The following is a 19,672-nucleotide window of genomic DNA, read 5'->3' on the forward strand; positions in this document are numbered from 1 at the left end:
TTCATTCTAATTTTTAAATGATTCCAAATTGGTCCAATTCAAGTTACGGTAAGTAACTCCAGTAGGGATTAAATAAGACGGAAGTGGAGAAAGTCATGCGAATCCAACTGTCAGAAAAATCATGAAGTTATTCTATGAGAAAAAGCTGTACTATGTGATGGGGGGAGGCTTCCTCCTATCTTTTAGTTCTCATAACATTGTGTGGCTAGTGAGATTGTTTTTTACTGTCTGATCTCAATGTCTCATAACATTACAAACATAAATAATATAAATAGCGATAGAATAATTTTTTAAACTCAGACAACTCTGGGTCAGCTTCCTGTTTTGTTGTGCAGGCTTGTCTCCTTGCTGCAAGAAGAAATGTTTTGTGTTAATTGTCTCCAGCGACTCTGAGCCTAACTTTTTCTGACAACCTGGTCCTTCGAGCCAGATCTCAACATCCTTTCCGACGTCCAGGCTCAGAGCTGAAAAAGAGTCCATGACTCCTAACATAAGACCATTCAGAGGCCAGCTTCCACTGGAAGGGGGAAAGGAGACAAGATCTTATTTTTTTAATTAATGGCCAGACTCGCTGGATTCGTGGATTTATGGCAAGGGAAGCCCTTTGTGATGCTATTGATAGCGAAAAATAGTGTGATTATTTAACTAAGACCTTTGCAAAAATTAGTGATTAACTACTGTTAAACCAGTGAGAGTAAACCTGTTCACCTGTAAACAGTGAACAGTATTATATTCAGCTGAAACCCTCTCCAATATCTCAATATAAATGTGTGATACTTAACTGAGACCTGCAATGAGTAGAAGCATTGCTATTTTTTCGGAAGCAGGTCTAAGTACCAGAGGGGATAAGATCTCTAAAACTAGTCCATAGTCTGTGTGAGAAGACTACAGTAAATCAAATTGGTTAGCAGCTTAAGGGACAAATATGGGGAATACCTGTTTTAAAGCTAACCGGGAGTTATTTGGGAGTGCTAAATATAAGCAAAATTCAGATAATATTAGATACTTAGAAGATGGGAGAAGAAATTTGGTTTTGAAGGAGGTTTTAACATTATAAAATGCACAGAATCTTTGAAGGATATAGAGAAAGCAGGCCGTGTGAATAAAAAGAAAAGAAAAAGAACAGCCTCACACAGGCTCAGGCCTGTCTCACTGAGACACACAAGAGAAAATCAGGGAAAGAGAAAAAGGAGCAACAAAAAGAAGTGTTGGTGCTAATAGATGAGGAGGATGTAAATGCGGTATATATGAGGTCTCCAGAGAATCTTCTGGGACTGAAGCCAAATCCTCCCTCTGTGCTGGCAGAACCACCAGTTTGTAACCCCTCAGGAGCTACAGGCAGGATGATGCCCCAACCTAGCTCCCCACCTCTAAAGAGTTAAAGAAAAACCTTAAGAGAGATGAGAAACATTTCCTTTCTGTGTATGTGATGAAAGGGAGCAAAGACAGAGACAGAAGCAGGAGCAGAGGAAGAGGCGGTAGAGGAAAAACAGTAGGGGGATCAGACAGAGTTGGTGCATGCTTTCTGTGTGGAAAGATGGGACATTGGGCAAAGGAGTGCAGGCGCAGGAGGAAAGACCAGACAGTCTCAGGGACGTGAGACAGGTCAGTTATGACTAAGTAAAAAAAAACAGTTTTCAATGCAAATATCATAGTGGAGAGATAAAAAGCAATAATTTTTCCAAAATAAATCCAGTTAAAAACACAATATTTAAAACTAGACATTAGTACAAGTGTGTGAATTAAGATTTAACAACTCTCTCAAACAGTTAAAAGTTCAGAAGAGCTCAGATGAACAAGCATAGCATTTTAAATCTTTGCTCCTTTCACAGGAAAAACTGTCTGAGCAAAACTGAGATTTTATCATTTTCATATCAAACCTGCTGTTCTTAGGCAAAGTCCTAGAAAAAGTTGTACACCAGCAGCTTTCTGACTTTTTCCTGTTTTGATGCTTTCCTCTCACCCACTTTGGTTTGGTTTATCAGCAGCATAACCATAACAGCAGCACAACTCAATATCAAATCTACAGGATAGGATCATTCATCCATTTTCAATACCCGTTTAATCTGTCGGTTGGGTCGCGGGGGGGCTGGAGCCTATCCCAGCTGTCATTGGGTGAGAGGCGGGGGACACCCTGGACAGGTCGCCAGTCCATCACAGGGCCATCACAGGGCCATCACAGAGACAAACGAGACAAACAACCACACACACTCCCACTCACTCCTAGGGACAATTTAGAGTCACCACTTAACCTAACATGAGAGAGAACTCACGCATACACGGGGAGAACTTGCAGACTCCACACAGACAGAACCAGCTGGGAGTTGAATGTGGAGCCCTCTTGCTGCGAGGCGGTGCTAACCACCACACCACCGTGCTGCCTCCTCTCTTTATTTATTTATTTATATATTTTTTTAAGAATATTTTATTGATTTTTCATTAACAAAGAATCAAACAGCACAGCTCTTGCCAAGTTACAAAATAATAATAATAATAATAGTGATAATGATGCACATGGGTTACATCAAAACACATTCGGTTCATAAATATGTTGTTTACATTGTGGTCATGTCAAATGATTTATCAATTGTTGTTTTATTTGTACAGATAAGGGGTGGTTGCCCTTTCTTCAATAATTGAACCAGATCACTGGAAAGATAATCAAGAAAGGGTTGCCATATATCATAGAAGGCATTGTTGTTACCTTTTAAAATGGCACTAAGTTAGGAAAAACCTTAAATGTTTACCTGTATCACAGTGACTGAAGGAGGCTTCTCCTGAATCCACTGGAACAGAACACATCGCCTTGCTAAGAGCAGGAGTTTACACATTAAAGTGAGCTGTCCTGCAGACAACGACAGCTGCCTCGTAGTTATGCTTAGAAGAAACAATTCTGGATCTAATGTTACGGTTTTGTGAAATATAGAGCTAGCCTCTTTAGCAACATTTTTCCAATATCTGAATATTAATGGGCACTGCCAGATACAGTGGTAGTAGGTTCCAACTTCTTTTTAACACTTTATAAATAGGGGGGAGATTTGGGGATCTATTTTATGTAGCAAGTAAGGGGTGCGCTGCAGCCATATAGAATTCTATATTGACTCTCCCGGAGTCAATTGCATGTAAATACATTCTTTGCCAATATGAAAGCATCTGACAATGCCTCTTCAATAAGTTTAACCCCCAAGTCCTTTTCCCAAAGTTCCCTAGTCCTCTCAGCAATAGCAGAATTGAAAGAGATTAATTTTTCCGTAAAAAAAAAAAAAAAATTTATTGTCAGTAAAGGCAGTTAAATTAAAATCAAGAAGGAAGGAAGCTTTCAATAAAACATAAAATTGGTTGGTTATTTGGGAATGTAAAATATGATTTTACAAAATGCCTCACTTGAAGAAAACCAAAAAAATTATTCTGTGAAATGTTATACTTATTCTGAATTTATTTGAATAACATGAAGGTACCATTTTCAAATAAATCAGAAACGAATGACAATTCCTTTGAGTACCAGTCATCAAAAACACGACTGAAAACAGACAGAGGGGCACCACACCAAGCATCCACAGGGGTCTCCCCTTGGTGCAGAAAATGTTTATGCCAACTTGATATTATCCGGGCATGACAAGCTAATTACAACAAAGAAAGATAGGGAGTTACCTCCCCCCTATCTATCAGCAACTGTAAAGTTTTCATCTTTAACCTAGATTTCTTTCCATGCCATATCAATTTTGACATGAAACGTTCAGTATCTAAAATGACTCTCCTATTTATCTTAAGTGGTAGCATTTGCATGGGGTATAAAATCCGGGGAAATACATTCATCTTGATCAAACTTATTCTACCCATACAAGACAGTGGGAGATCAAACCACCTGCTAAGGTCACTTTTAACTGATGTCAAGAATGATTTATAATTTAGTTTATACAGCTCTTTAATACCTGCTGAAACTCTTATGCCAAGATATGTAAAACCTGTGGTTGACCACCTGAAAGGGAAACTGACCAGAGTAATCCAGTCTCCGCAGTCCCATAATGGTAAGGCCTCTGACTTGTTATAGTTAGTCTTATAACCTGAAATCAGGCCAAATTCATTAATGATCAATAACAAAGTAGGGATGGACTTCTCAGGATTAGTAATAAATAGTAATATATCATCAGTGTAGAGCGATATTCTATATTCATTATCTCCTAGCTGGACACCAGAAAATCTCTGATGGGTCCTAATAGCCTCTGCAATTGGCTCGAGTGTGAGCGCAAATAAGAAAGGTGAGAGGAGCCCTGATGCGTATCTCTACTCAACTGGGAAAACATCAGACACAGAACCATTCAACAGTATTCTTAAACCTTAATCCAGTCAACAAAATTGGAACTCAAACCAAACCTGCCCAGAACATCAGATAGATACTGCCACTCCACCCGATCAAATGACTTTTCAGCATCCAACAAAACCGCAAGAACTGTCTTCCTTGTATTTTGAGAAAACTGTATAACATTTGAAAGCCATCAGACATTGGAGTGGGAGTGGTCCGGCCCAACCAAGATAGGCAACACCTCCTCCAACCTCTTGGATAATATTTTACATCAACCCCAAGTAAACTTATTCGTCTGTAAGATGCACACAAATCAGAGGGTTTATCTTTCTTTAGAATCAGAGAGATATGTGCCCAAAAGACATAAACATGTTAGTTAACAGACCCACCACATATTTGGCCATCTTTTTATAAAATTCAAGCCCAAACCCATCAGGGCCAGGAGCCTTCCCACTCTGTAGGGATTTAATGGTCTCCAGAACTTCCTGGGCTGTGATCGGCCTACATAGAACCTTACTGCTTTCTACAGTTAAAGTAGGGAGATTAATTCTGTCCAACAAGCTATTTCTTAAAATTAACATATTTTGACACTTGGATGAATATAATTCCTAGTAGAACTCTTTCATAATTTTACTGATAATTTTGGTTTCAAAATGTTGCTCACCCTTCTTGTCACTAAGCGAAGGTATTGCATACAACCTTGTCTTGTCGTGGGCTAATCGAGCAAGTAGTCGGCCTGGTTTGTTACCATATTCAAACAATCTATGCCTGGTAAAATATTGCTGATTCAGCTTTTTGAGTTAGCAATTGATCTAATGCAGACTTGGCTGCCCCCAAACACCTAAACGCAGAGGTGGAAAAAGATTCTTTAAAGTCTATTTCTAAGGTAACAATATCTCATTCAAGTTCTAATTGTTTGGTTAATGTAGTCTTCCTTTTTGTGACTGTGTAAGAAATGATTAACCCTCTGAGAAAGGCCTTTCCCACCTCCCAGAAGGTAGAAGCAGAAATGTCAGGTGAATCGTTTGCAGACATAAAGTGTTCTCATTGATTTTCTAAATATGTCAAAAATGCAGGGTTGCTAAGAAGAGATTGATTTAAAGGCTGATTGATGAGTGGTCTGAAAGAACACGTGCTTATGGAGCATGCACAAATACTGTCAAGGACTGATCTGGAAACAAAAATATAATCAATTCTAGATAAAGAGTTATGCGGATCAGAGAAAAAATGTGAAATCTTTCTCTTTAGGACTGTCATGTCACGTTTTGAGGTTGATTTTTTTTGTCTTGTCTTGTTTCCGGGTTTTAGGTTTATTTCTTGTCATGTTTTTTCCCTGTCACATTAGGTTCACTCAAGTCACCTGTTTTTGTTTTTCACAGCTGCACCCCATCACCAATCACCTTTCCACAGTATTTAGTTTCCAGGTTTCCCTCAGTTCAATGCAGAATCCTCACCTCACTCCATGCATCAGGTTCACGTTTGTTCAGGTTTTGCCAGGTCAGGTTTTGCTGTATTTTCCACAGCCATAGTCTTGTTTTGTTCCACAGGCACAGCCATAGTCTTGTCTTGTTTATTTATTCCACAGTTAAGATTTCTTGTATCCGACTCAGCCGCGCCTTTTGTTCTTGTTTTGTAAATAAATCTAGTTTTCTTTTGAAAATTCTGCATCTGGGTCCTCCCTCGACACCACGCTTCTGACAACGATTAGTGATTCTCCATGTGTCAAATAGACCAAGATCCAAACAAAGCTCTGTTATGGCTTTCGCCATTTTTGAAGAAGATTGGGTTTTAGGTGGCCTACAATCCATGTCAGAGAACAGGCCGCAGTTAAATCACCGCCAAGTATCACATGTGGTGGGCAGACAGGGGAGATATCAGCTAGTAACTTAGAATAAAATGAGCTGTCAAAAGTGTTGGGTACATAGAAACTTCCTCTGGGATTTTTTTTCACCATACAGAACCCCTGTAACTATAACAAATCTTCCTTCTGTATCTCGGATGACCTTATCAAGTGTAAAGGCAATACGTTTGTGAATACGTATTGCTAGCCCTACACTTTTGGAGTTGAAAGCGGGGTAATAAATTTGGCCCACCCAATCACGCTTTAATTTCAAAAGTTCAAGATCTGTAAGGTGGGTTTCCTGTAACAATGCCACTTGCACCTTATCTTTTTTAAACATGGAAAGTATTTGGCGCCTCTTAACAACATGATTAATTCCCTTGACATTCAGTATTGTGATTCTTGTCCATTTACCATTATTTAAACAATAAATAAAAATTATCCTGATCAAGATCAAACAGAAAAATGATGACCTACTATGACATATCATACAATAAAATTGGCATATGAATTGGATGGACTATGCTGGTAAGAATGTTTCCATCTTCTAATGATGGGAAAGTAACTGAGAAATACTGAGAAAACAATGTAGATGAAGACAACGCGTAAGCATGAAAATGATTAACAATCAAAACAAAAAGCTACCCACTGGGTAGTGCAATAGGTGCACATGCTACTAGAAGGAGTTTCAACTTCTGGAGCAAGGGAGAAAGAAAAAAAAAACAACTCCATATCCCACCCCCACAACAGAACGTTAATACTTGCCTGTTACCACTCTTGGCATGAATCAACAAAAAACAGCTATAGCTGTTAGCTGGGATTATGAGCCACAAAAGGGCCCCTCATTAAATATTAACATATCAAAGTAAACATTATGAAGAGGCAACTACACCACACGATGAATAATGAAAAGGGAATAAAAAATATATATATAGTAGCGCCTGGAACATTCGTGACCATTTCTGAGACTTACACAGATGTTCCCACAGAATGCTGTCCTAAAGAAACAGACTTAAGCTTGTTTTATAGTTGACGCATCGCTCACGGTACACACTGCTCGCACTGCGCGTGACGTCAAAATGACGTATTTCTGCCTGGTGCGTGCCATGAAACGGCGTAATCGTGCACCAGTCACAATTTGTAACTTGGCGCTCGCGGAGAACGACAAATTGGATGGACCAATTCGAAAACAGGCTCAGCGAGGAAGTGCGTCTGCACTAAAGCAAGTAAAACAGCAAACAGATCTGTTCTTATTATTATTGCATCCTGAAAGGCAACGATAATTCCCAAGAGTGTCCATTTGTTAAATAAAAATATGTATTTTTGGAAGTCCATCTCACGTCCTCTTTATAAATTGGTGCAACGAATCTATGTGACCTTTGTGTAGCCCAGGTACAGGGCTGAGTGTATATCCTGGGGTGCAATTCCCCAGGTGGTGTTGTCGGACAACTTCCCCCTTTTTTTCCTGCACATCCGCCACACATTGAAGCACACTATTTCATAACAAACAAACAAAGAAAAGAAAAGCCCTATAACAATATTCTAAGTACTATATCAGACTATAATGGTTATAACACACCTGTTGAAACTTCTGCAGGCTCATGAGCTATTATGTAAGCAGAGGTGAGAATGCTGAACATTGATGACAGTGTTACTCTTCCTGCTCTTGATGGGGGCATTGTTTTCTTCTCCACTTTCGTCGTTGTAGAGTAGTTAGCGGTAACCTTCACGTAGCAGCGATACCTCTGTGATGGAGAAGATTGCAACTACTCGCGCAACTATATATGGCCGGCATGGCACCGTGACATCATCAACACCGCTCACGCGAGCCATCGCAGCAACCATACTGGGCCCTTTAAGCTTACAGTATGGTTGCCGCGATGACGTCACGGTGTCGTGCCGGCCATTGTCACAAAATTAAACAGAAGGGTTGTGCATGTTCAACAGGTGCCAAACTAGATGGGTCAAATGCGGAGAGTAATTTCGTGTGACTTGTAACATGACAATAAAAAGTGATCTTAATCTTAATGCGTTTGCACATCAATGGAAAAACAGAGGGATGACAACATCCATAGGTAAACATATAAACCATAAAGACTTGATTTTAGCATTATTAGATGCTATTCAACTGCCAGCTAAAGCAGCAATTTGTAAATGTGCTGCACATAAGAAAAACACTGATGCTGTCTCAATAGGTACTAGAAAGGCACATGAAGAAGCAAAAAAGGCTGCTCAGTTACCAGTTTTACTACTTACTCTAATAAGTTTTGTCTAACATGTCAAATATGTGCAAAACACAATTCACAGGACAATCTAAGACCAAAACGAGGACAATTCCCTAAGTCAGAGTACCCTTTTCAACACGTTTGTATGGATTTCATCGAGATAAATAAATGTGAAGGAAAACGGTTCTGCATGGTGATAATTGATGTTTTTACCAAAGGAGTTGAAGCATTTCCGTATGCACAGGCAGATGCACTCTCAGTAGCAAAAGCACTGGTGAATGAAATATTTCCTAGATTTTGAATTCCTGAAAAGATCTACAGTGATAATGGGACACACTTTGTAAACAATGTTATCTTCCTGATGACAACTTAAAATAGACTTTAGAAACCACTGTGCATATCATCCACAATCAGCAGGATGGGTGGAGAGACACAATGGAATAATTAAGTCAAGGCTGAAGAAAATCAAAGAGGAAATGGGGAAAAAATTTACCATTTACCACTAGTAGTCCTAAACATGCATTACATTATGCAACGTTACTCCAACTAGCACAGGATTAACTCCATTTGAGATAATGTATGACCATTTGTACTTCCACAATTAAAACCATTCACCAAACATGATGAAGAAAGAGAATAAACCTTAGCAGGATACATGGTTAAAATGTTAACAAGTAGAGAGATCTCTTCTATCTAGTCTGTTCCAGGTGACCCTGTGGAGGAATCTCTAATACCCAGAGACTGGATCCTCATCAAAGTGATAAATAAAGAGAACTGGTCCAGCTCAAGGTGGGAAGGTTCATATCAGGTACTGCTTACAGCACCCACAGCAGCTAAACTAATATATCCTGGATTCACTTATCACACTGTAAACTAGTAAGGCCACGGCCAGCAGAAGTAGGGAAAGATTAGGTACCCACCACCGTTCTCTGAGGCATGAGTCTGACTACAAAGGGGAATTCTCTCAGCAGGAGGGGGTTCGTCTCAACCTCAGTGAAGAAAACAACGACTAAAACAAGAACATAGGGTGTGGCTAAAATAAGACAGACAGACAGCAGCCGTGGCATCCATTTAGATTACCAGTATTTTGTGGGTTAAAAGGAACCAGCTGTGTATTGTTAGTTATTACTCTAATTATAGTATTCACAATTCTATGGTATAAACAAGTTATGAGACTAACATGTAAGAAAAAGAAAAAGATTCATTGTGACGAGATGGCTGGGGAAGTACTTGGAGAAGATGCAACTTGATTAGCAATTGATTTCTCGTTGATGGTGGGAGCCACAAATTGCAGTAACAAGTCTGCAGTAGGTGGCAGAATTCTACTACACAATTTGCTGCTAAACAGAAAAGAAAACAAGCTAATGCAGTGCCTGACCTAATTACGATTTCCAAGCTTGTAACCAAAGCGGTAGACGATTAATTAGGTAGTTGTCAGCTTTGATACAATGGTTGCCATCCTCTCCATAAAAATATCCAGCTACTCCAAGCTAATGGCCAGTAAAGGCAGTGTTTCATCCAGTGACATAGTGAAACAGTAAACACAGACACTCACACAGACTCACCCCTTTGTTGAGGAAGAACTTGGCAACCATGGCCCAGTCATACATCCCAAGACAGTCATCTAGGATCAAAGCCTTCCAGGGGTTGGCTATTACCTCTTCCACTGTCAAGAAGTTATACCGAAAGAGCTGCTTTGCCCTGCAGATGTGGAGTTTTATTGTTTCCTTATGCATAGTGTCTACTTAGATATGAAATCTATCAGGAGACGCTGTAAGTACTTATTGAATCGAAATGTACAGATTGTATAAATACATAATGACTATAAAAGTAATCAAACAAGTTGCCAAGTTGATACCTGAGGAAGGTCAGTTCTCTCTTTTGCTCGATAGGCATATCCTCTCCAGGCTGACGGGCAAACAAAGGATCGTTCTCAAGCGTCATGAACACATGTTGCTGCAGCAAAAAGAAGACAAGACAAAGTACAAAGATGTATATGACACGGGACACTAAAATATCAATTTAGCACTGCAAATTAAAAATAAATTGCTTTTACTTTCAGATTGATTTTTTTCATTTCTTAAAGTTGTTTTGAAAATGACGTCACTGATTTACCTAAACCCCTACCCACACTTAAAAAAGTCCGAATGAAAAGTGTAACAGATCAAAATGTCTCAAGTTTATTCAATTCAATTCAGTTTATTTATATAGAGCATAATTACAACAAATGTCATCTCAAGGCACTTCAATAATACAGTCCAATTCAAGCCAATTAGAGTCAAATTCATTGTAATCGTAATCCAATTAAATCCAATTAATTACATTCAAAATAATCCAATTCATTCATATAGAGCCAATTAAAAAACAATTTCCGAGCTAAGGAAACCAACAGATTGCACCGAAACTTGTCTTCAGTCCAATCTCCCGTCCTGAGCGTGCCTGTGGCGACTGTGGAAAGGAACGACTCCCTTTTAACAGGAAGAAACCTCTGTCAGAACCAGACTCAGGAAGGGTGAGGAACCCTGAGGACTTACTCTGGTGTGTGAGGAAGATTCTTCATTTATAAGGACAAACCGGAATCTATCAGATAAATATGACTTAAACCAGCCTAATGCAGTTCCTTTAATCCCAATAACATGTTCAAGTCTCTGTAACAGAATGCTGTGATCGATCGTATCAAATGCAGCACTGAGATCCAACAGGACAAGCACAGAAACAAGTCTGCTATCAGAAGCTAACAGGAGATCATTGGTAACTTTCACCAGTGCTGTTTCTGTGCTATGATGCACTCTGAATCCTGACTGAAACTCTTCAAACAGATTATTTATATGTAAATGATCACAAACTATTTTTTCAAGAACTTCAGAAAAAAAAAGGTAGATTGGATATAGGTCGATAATTAGCCAACACTTCTGAATCAAGAGTAGGTTTTTTAAGTAAAGGTTTAATTACAGCAACCTTAAAAGTCTGAGGTACATATCCTGTCAACAAAGACCGATTGATCAAATCCAATAAGAAAGTGTCAATTAAGGGGAAAACCTCCTAGAACAGTCTGGTTGGGATCGGGTCAACATACAAGTTGATGGTTTAGAAGAGACTATTGCTGTTGTTAGCTCAGAGAGATCAACTGGGCAGAAGCCGTCTAAATACAAATCAGGTTCTAAAGATACTTCTAAAGATGCTCTACTTGATGATACATCAGTGATAATAGTGGGAAGGATTCCATTAATCTTCTCTCTGATAGAAACAATTTTATTGATAAAGAATCTCATGAAATCATCACTGCTGAGAGTTAAAGGAATACATGGCTCAACAGAGCTCGGACTCTTTGTCAGCCTGGCAACTGTGGTGAAAAGAAACCTGGGATTATTCTTATTCTCTTCTATCAATAATGAATAATCAGCAGTTCTAGCTTTACGAAGTGCTTTCTTATACGTTATTAAACTATCTTTCCAGACTAATTGAGACTCTTCTAAATTAGAGGAACGCCACTGTCTCTCCAGCTTTCTTGCAGGCTGCTTTAACGCACGCAGCTGTGAATTATACCAAGGAGCCAACCTCTTCTGACTGATTACCTTCCTTTTCAGAGGGGCAACATTGTCCAGTGTTGTACGCATTGAAGCTATAGTGCTGTCAACAAGAGAGTCAAGTTCTACTGGAGTAAAATTTAGGTAACTGTCATATCACAGTTAGAAATTGGGTTAAAAAATAAATATGTCAAAAAAGGGAGTACCTCAGGTGCTCTCACAGAAAGGTTTTATAGTGTCAACAGAGGTGAAACACTGAAAAGATTTAAGTTCAAATTATTTTTGGAGCAAGGAGTAGCTGAGGTACGACTGATGAAAGGCAATTCAAATTCATTATTCCAGTTGAAACCACTTTCAGTTCCTACAATTGAAATTGCTTTAATTCAAAGAAATTTAAATTCATTCTTGACCTGAATATTTTCTTAAATCTAAATGTTCTATTCACATTGTGATGGTAAATTTTATGTATCAGGACTGACAGACTCTCCAATCCACATTAACCAGGAAGCTGGCTCAGAGTTGTCTGACTAACAAAATGGTGCTATTGCTATTTATATTGTTTATGCTTGCTGGCCACACAATGTTATGGGAAAAGGCATTACTAGCCATTTAATGTTATGGGAAGACGAGTTCAGACAGTCAAAACACTTTTGCTTGCTACATAGACTCTTCTTCTTGGCCTCCCCATCCACTTCATGGGGAGATTTTCTGTTGAGGTGGTTGAGCCTCTGGAGGGGCCCATCGTGGAAATCATGAAAAAGAAATTTGGGGATAAAAGTCTAAATTATTTAAATGTATGGACAAATGAGCTGAGATTCCCTGAAGAAAAAAAAAAAACTACAAATGAGAAGAAAAAAAAAAGCTAAATTTGAAACCAATGCCAGACAACTTCCACACACAAAAAGAACAGGAAAGGAACATGGCCGTTACAGGAACAAAAGAGAATTCCAAAGTCTGTGTTGTTTGTGGCCCACAAGGACACTGAAGGTGGTTTTGGGGTTGCCAGAAAGAGATGGACTCCTGCTGAGAAGCCCAACCAACCTGTGGATGGAGAGGAAGGTACTACACCACACTCACAGACACATGCAATTGTCCAAACATATGTTCACTACACTTCTGATCATTTCAAGAATTTCCACAACACACACTGAACATCACAGAACAAAACATTGTATTCTTAGTTGACTCAGAAGCCACACATTTTGTGATTTAAAAACTTCAGAATTCTATTCTATACATTCTATTGGTTCATCAGGTCAAACAATTAGAGAGAACATGACCATCCCACTCAAATGTGTAGATGAGTCACATTCCAACATGCATTTTGCTCTCTACAATCTGTCCCAGTAACTTGACAAGCAGGAACTGGATGTGCAAATGAAGCCTTCGTCTAATCCCAACCCCAGAAGGTCCCACAGTTCTGACGACCTGACCTGGCACCAAAGTCCTTTGTCTTCCACACCTCAAACATGACATATGCATATCAATGGCAATTGCAACCATTAACAACTTTTTCGGAGTTTGTTTCAGAAAAAAAAACAACACAATTTCAACAGACTTCATGGCCAAAAAGGACCTGCAGCATACCTCCCATGCGTCACCGGAATCTGACGAATCATACGAGGAAGGCTGGTTAAGGGAGAGGTTTGACAAACTCACATTGAAACACACTTTTTGGACAAAACATAAATGTGCCGTGTCAGTCCCTCTCACACCAGCTCAATGTAACATCATGGACTATTCAGTCCCACACATCCCACTAGCAAAACACACGGATAGCTGGGAAGATTTGAGCCCAGTTATGAAATCGTGTAAGCCTGCGGCCGAAAGGCAACAAACATCTGATAGATGTATTATTTTTTCACCTTCACTGCAGTACAACTCAAAAAAGGTGACATCTTTTGTGCACACACAAAGAACAGTCAACAGAAAGTATGATGTTTGATGGGGTTTTTCGTTCTTACTAACGAAGTCCCACCTTAAACAGAAAGAACCACACAAGAGATCAATATAAAGTTCAGCTTTTGCAAAAGGGGAGAGCCGTCGCTGCTTCAGCCACAGGTGTATGTGTCTAAGCAACCTACAACAATCTCCGACTCCCTCATTGCAGCAGCCTGGTTTTATTCAGAGATAAGAAAGGGGGAAGAGCTTTACAAAAACAAAAGGTTTCATAGAAAAGTCAGAACGTCGGTCGTTTACGTATGCATTTACGTATGGAGGCACATCTGCCAATTAGAGTGTGAGACCTTGACGACAATCATACAAAGAGATACATCAATAAACTAGTGTGAATCAGCCATTGTTGGTTTGTAGTGTAAACTCGGGTGAACTCTGTTGACCTCTGGAAGACTCCGTCCTGAGGCATCTTCCTTTGTTCACAAGCACCCTTATTTCCTCGCCACATGACTGGAACTAATGCAGTATATGTCATATAGGATATATATATGGTATAGCGTAGGAAATGCAATTAAAGCATAGCAATGCAATTAAAGGCACAGTAAGGTAATTGTAACACAGGGTATATCATGAGATAAATGTTAAAAACCCTAACAATGTTAAGCTTGTCAAAGATTGTGAAAATGTTGTCATCACTTCAAAATCGGACTTTAAACCTTGCAAGGCTCAATATTCGCTTAAACAAAAAGCCGTTGATAATATACCACCATTATTTGAGTCTCTTAAGGCAGCAGGACTAATTGTTCCATGTAACGATTCTCCAATACGCACGCCTTTGTTTCCTGTCATAAAATCAGAGGCAAAGATCAACCAACAGAATGGCGTTTTATTCAGGATCTGCAAGCAGGTGATGCAACCAACTAATGCAAAACTCTTTTCAGTGGTCAACCTTTCAGACACCTTGAGTGTTCTGTGCCAAGGATACTGTGAAAGTCTCACCATTTGCATTGAAGCTTTCAGACAGTCTTGAACCCTTTGGTCTCTCCCCAGACACTGCTTTGTTACAGTATCTTGATGACCTCATGATCTGCAGTCCCACCAATGAGCAGTGTGAAGCCAACACAGTCAAAACCTTGAAACATCTGGCTAAAAACTGGTCACAAAGCCAGCTTGTCGAAACTTCAATTTGTCTTCTTAGGTCATGTCATCACTTCTGAAAGGAAGACTCTTTCACCAAAAAGAGTTGATGCAATTCAGAACCTTCCACAACCCATCACAATTTTCTTGGTATGTGCTCTTACTGTAGACAGTTAATTTCTCACTATGCCATTCTTGAAGCTCCGCTCGCCTCCCTCATTTATGGCAAAGGTCCACACGCAAAACATAAGATCAAATGGACTCCTGAAGCGGAACAATCTTTCACTGAACTAAAACTTGCCTTACAAAGCACTCAAACTTTGGGCCTGCCTGACCCTACCAGACCATTCACTCAAACAGTAGATGAAAAAGATGGATGTATGACTTCTGTTTTGTTGTAGGACCATGGAAATAAGCTGCGCCATGTAGCTTATTTTTCTTCAAAACTGGATCCCGTGGCTGCAGATCTCCCAAGAGATATTCAGATATGTGGCGGCAGCTGGAAAGGCAGTTAAGGCCTCCAGAGATATTGTGGCCTATTCTGATGTAACTCTCCTGGTCCCACATGCTGTGTCCATGATTTTACTTGAACAAAAGACTTTTCACGATATGACACAATACTTTTAGAAATGTCTAACATCACCGTCAAACGCTCTATGTTAAAACCTGCCACCCTCCTCCCCACACCAGATGACGCAACACAATATAACTGTGTTGCTGTCCCCCAACCGGTTTGCTTGCCAAGAAACACCATTTACAAACCCGGATTTGGTTCTCTTTGCAGATGGATCAGCTTCACGTGACCCACAAACGGGTCACAACAGAGTTGGTTGTACTGTTGCCACTAATCATGAAACTCTTCTCTCCAGCTCACTCCCTCCTCACCATTCTGCACAGGCGGCAGAACTGATAGCAATGACAGAGGCATGCAGACTAGCTAACAACAAAGCAGTAACCATCTAATCTGATTCCAGATACGTGTTTGGGCTGTCCAGAATTTTGACACTCTGTGAAACCCCGACAATTCCTAAAATCTAACAGCAAACCCATTCTACATCATGACAAAGTCATAGCTCTTCTTGATGCCATTTTACTCCAAAAAGTCAATCTCTGTTTATAAATGCTTTGCTCACACTAACAACACAGATCCTGTGTCTCTAAGAAATGCAGGAGTGGATGCCGCTGAAAAAAAAGCTACACTCCAACCCACTATAATTGATCCCTGTCACTATTCCCACCTCTCTCACAGTGCAGTCTTTTGCCACACCACAGGAAGATGTGTGGCGAGGAACCGATAATAAGCCTTTCCTACCTAAACATTTTTTCCCTCATTTCGCGAAATTGACACATGGATTGGACCATGTGTCAAAAGGGGGGACAATGGATGCCATAACCCAGCACTGGTTCACCAAAGGATTTCAGTTCATGCAGCAGAAGATCAGTCAACCGCGTATGGTTTGTGCAACGCATAACAGGTAAAACCAAAGCAATCACACACATCCCTCACCCATCACCAGACAGACCATTCGAATACTTAACGATGGATTTAATAGAACTGTCACCTGCAGAAGGAAAGAAACGCTGCTTAGTAATAGTTGACGTGGTCAAAATAGATTGAAGTATTTCCAGCAAAACACCAGAGTAGCCAAGTGGTAGCAAAGGCTCTGCTAACAGAGATTACTCCCCATCTGGGAACTACAACTACACCAAAACTGAGCAGCGATAATGGCTTTCACTTCGTCAATTCTGTGATAACCCAAATTAGTGAATTTCTTACCATTAACCTCAGACAACATTGTGTATAACACCCTGCCAGTAGAGACGCTGTCGAACGAGAAAATGGCACTCTGAAATCAAAATTAATTTTGGCAGACATCCATCTCTGGAAGTAAGACCTGTAACCAGGCCACTCCCCTCCACTGGCCTATGCGAAGATAAAATCTACAATATTGCAAAAACTTTTTTGTCTCTCTCTCTGCAGACTTCCAACCTGGGTGGTGAGAAACGACTTCAGAAGGGAGCACTGGAATTCCAAATGGTGACGAAGTCCTGACAACGCATACCATTGCGAAGATAGCCGAGAGGGCAACGTGGGTTCACGCCATCCACTGCAGGAAGATCCCTGAGCCAACGGAGGATCCCAGCTGCCAACCTGATCGACACGAAGACGAGCAGAGGCCAAGGAGGATGGACGAGGACAGGCGGTGACGGACGACACGAGGACGAGCAGAGGCCAAGGACGACGGACGAGGACAGGCGGTGACGGACGACACGAGGACGAGCAGAGGCCAAGGACGACGGACGAGGGCAGGTGGTGACGGACGACACGAGGACGAGCAGAGGCCAAGGACGACGGACGAGGACAGAGATAGTCTCGGTTTTACAAAACACTTAACATTCATTTTTCTTTCACCCATTCCCAGATACTTATACAGCATTTCTTAGCATATACAAGTACTGTACACAGTACTCTAGCAGCAAGTGAAAAATTAATCGATTAATTATATAAATTAATTAATTTTCAAGGGGAATTATACTTATTAGAGTATTGTGATCAATCAGGTCTGAAGGAATTTGAATGACTGAAATGAAAAAACACCCAATACAACACAGTAATACACAGACAAAACATGAAACATAGGCTAAATAATTGAATTGTGTGATGATTAAAAAAACAGTTCTGAAGGGTGTGGTTACATGAAAAATATTTAAAAGAATGAATAATGGTGACATCATTGGCTGCTTGACCTGATTAACCCCTTAACATTCACGCAATTTTTGCGTGAAACTCCTAAAAGAGCATACCCAAAGTAAATTGAAAGCTGTTCTTTAACCACTTGGAGTAGAGGCCTGGTTGAGGTCTTTTTTTTTTTTTTTAAAGAGAACACTCAGAATTTTCAACCCACAACAATCAGAATCTTGTTAAGTGCTACTGTCACAGAGTAATATGAGCTTGAATACAGTAAAAGAGATGGAGTTTTATGTTCGCCTAATTTTTCTTCCCAAATATGTGTCCAAAAAGTGATTTTAGCATAAGGCTGCGGACTGAAAAACACAATGGGACTATAGCCTTACCTAGTCCCACTTCAAATTTGACTGTAATACAACAAAAAAATCAGTATTTTGTACAGTTTTTTTTAAGAAGACCAGACGTGTCAAAAGTGTGCCATTTGGAGAGCCTTGGGGAAAAAAGGCTGCCATTCCTGAATGCTTCAACATACAGTCATGATTTTGGGCTCTAATGAAAGGTTACACTTGGGACTGTCGTATCCCACATCCAGATCCTCTGTCAGTATTACTGACAAAGAGTAACAGAAGCACAAACACATTTTGTCTATAACCAGAGCTTTGTGCATACAATAAAAGTCCAAACAAATAGTATGGTCTAAATGCAATTAGTTTATATACATAAAAAATGACATAGCAAACAACCCTGAACACTATTCACAATTAGTATTCACAATATTTTCTGTTGGCAACATGCCAATCATTGTAGCAGTCTCTGCCTGGCACAAAGCACAGGGGCATATCACATGTGGCACACTTCACAGGAGTCTTGGTCTGGCAGCGTCTGCACCTCAAGTGCTCAGCTGTGCTGTGTTCTGACAGGTGACTGGCAAGAAATGGGCCAGGCTCAACTGAGGTGGTGGACCCCGTCTCTGCCAACTCCAAGGCTAAGGTCTCCCTGAATGCCTTCTGGTGCAAATGAACCTCACCTCTGTTTCTGCCATGTTCTTTGTGCAAAATGCATTCACAAAAGCAATGTCCATGAAGCGGTAGAAAAAAGTCTACTTCTGTGTTTTGTGCAAGACCTTTTTGTATCTTATCAGGTCATTTGATAGGTCACCTCCCCCAGTATGTCTAAAAGGGCAGTTGGAAAAACAAAATAGAAAAATCGTACCAAAATATGTCCAGAACACAAATTGTTACATTTCAAAAAGCAGAAAATACCCCCCTTTCATTATAGTACAAGAAAGACTGAGCTGTGTACAGCTTTATTGCTTTATTGATGAGAATACTGCTGAGTCCACATTTTCCTTTGGGAACAATAAAGTATCTAACTATCTATCTATAACTACAATAATATGAAGTAAAATAACAATAAAATATAAATAATGCTCACTTGTCGAAAGGAACGTTTCCATCTTCAGATGCTTGGTCCAGTCATTATCACTGTCCCCCTCTGACGCCAGAAGCATCACTGTCCCGTAGTAAACAAACCTCCGAGGCTTCCTCCTTACTGTATTTTGTTTTTGACGTCCGTTTTGCCATGTTGTAGAAAAATAAACGAATAAACTGCAGAATCTGAAATTACGCACAACGATGTGTAATGTGCCACCCCTCAACCTGCATACCATTGTTTTCATTGGAAACCGTTGGAAAAATATGCATCTGACTTAAAATGTGAAAGTTTGCAGCTGCAGACTATGTGTCTTTGTGGGCGTAAGACTTGTTGTAGACTAACTATTTTACTGGAGTAAATTAACTGGACCCTTACCAATGTAACAGGACCATTTTAATTGGAGTTGTATCTGTTCTTAGAATACTGTGAGGATTTATAGGTGACTTTGACATTTTTTTGTATTTGCGACTGGTTTTACAGTGTTTACAGTGTTTACTGTGTCCACAGTTCTGATTGTATCCTGGATTGGCATACATCATTGGAATCGCAAGACCGTTAGCTTTCCAGTGGTTTATAACATATTTAGGTACATATAAATGAGGATTGAGGAAAACCCCAGAT

The 19,672-nt window shown here is 40.0% G+C and overlaps 1 protein-coding gene across 2 annotated transcripts in view; it reads right to left on the reverse strand.

The window, feature by feature from the left end:
* The window catches only part of acox3 (acyl-CoA oxidase 3, pristanoyl), a 77,533-nt gene that overhangs the window by 44,992 nt on the left and 12,869 nt on the right, over positions 1 to 19,672 (reverse strand). For both annotated transcript variants that reach the window (XM_072376671.1, XM_072376672.1), the window contains exons 3-4: positions 10,227 to 10,324; positions 9,934 to 10,069 (exon numbers count right to left, since the gene is read on the reverse strand). In XM_072376671.1, coding sequence (XP_072232772.1) covers positions 9,934 to 10,069; positions 10,227 to 10,324 — 234 coding nt within the window. The remainder of the gene's footprint in view (positions 1 to 9,933; positions 10,070 to 10,226; positions 10,325 to 19,672) is intronic.

This window comes from Leuresthes tenuis, unplaced genomic scaffold (assembly GCF_036924035.1).
Source record: "Leuresthes tenuis unplaced genomic scaffold, fLeuTen1.0.hap1 SCAF_22, whole genome shotgun sequence".
NCBI lineage: Eukaryota > Metazoa > Chordata > Actinopteri > Atheriniformes > Atherinopsidae > Leuresthes > Leuresthes tenuis.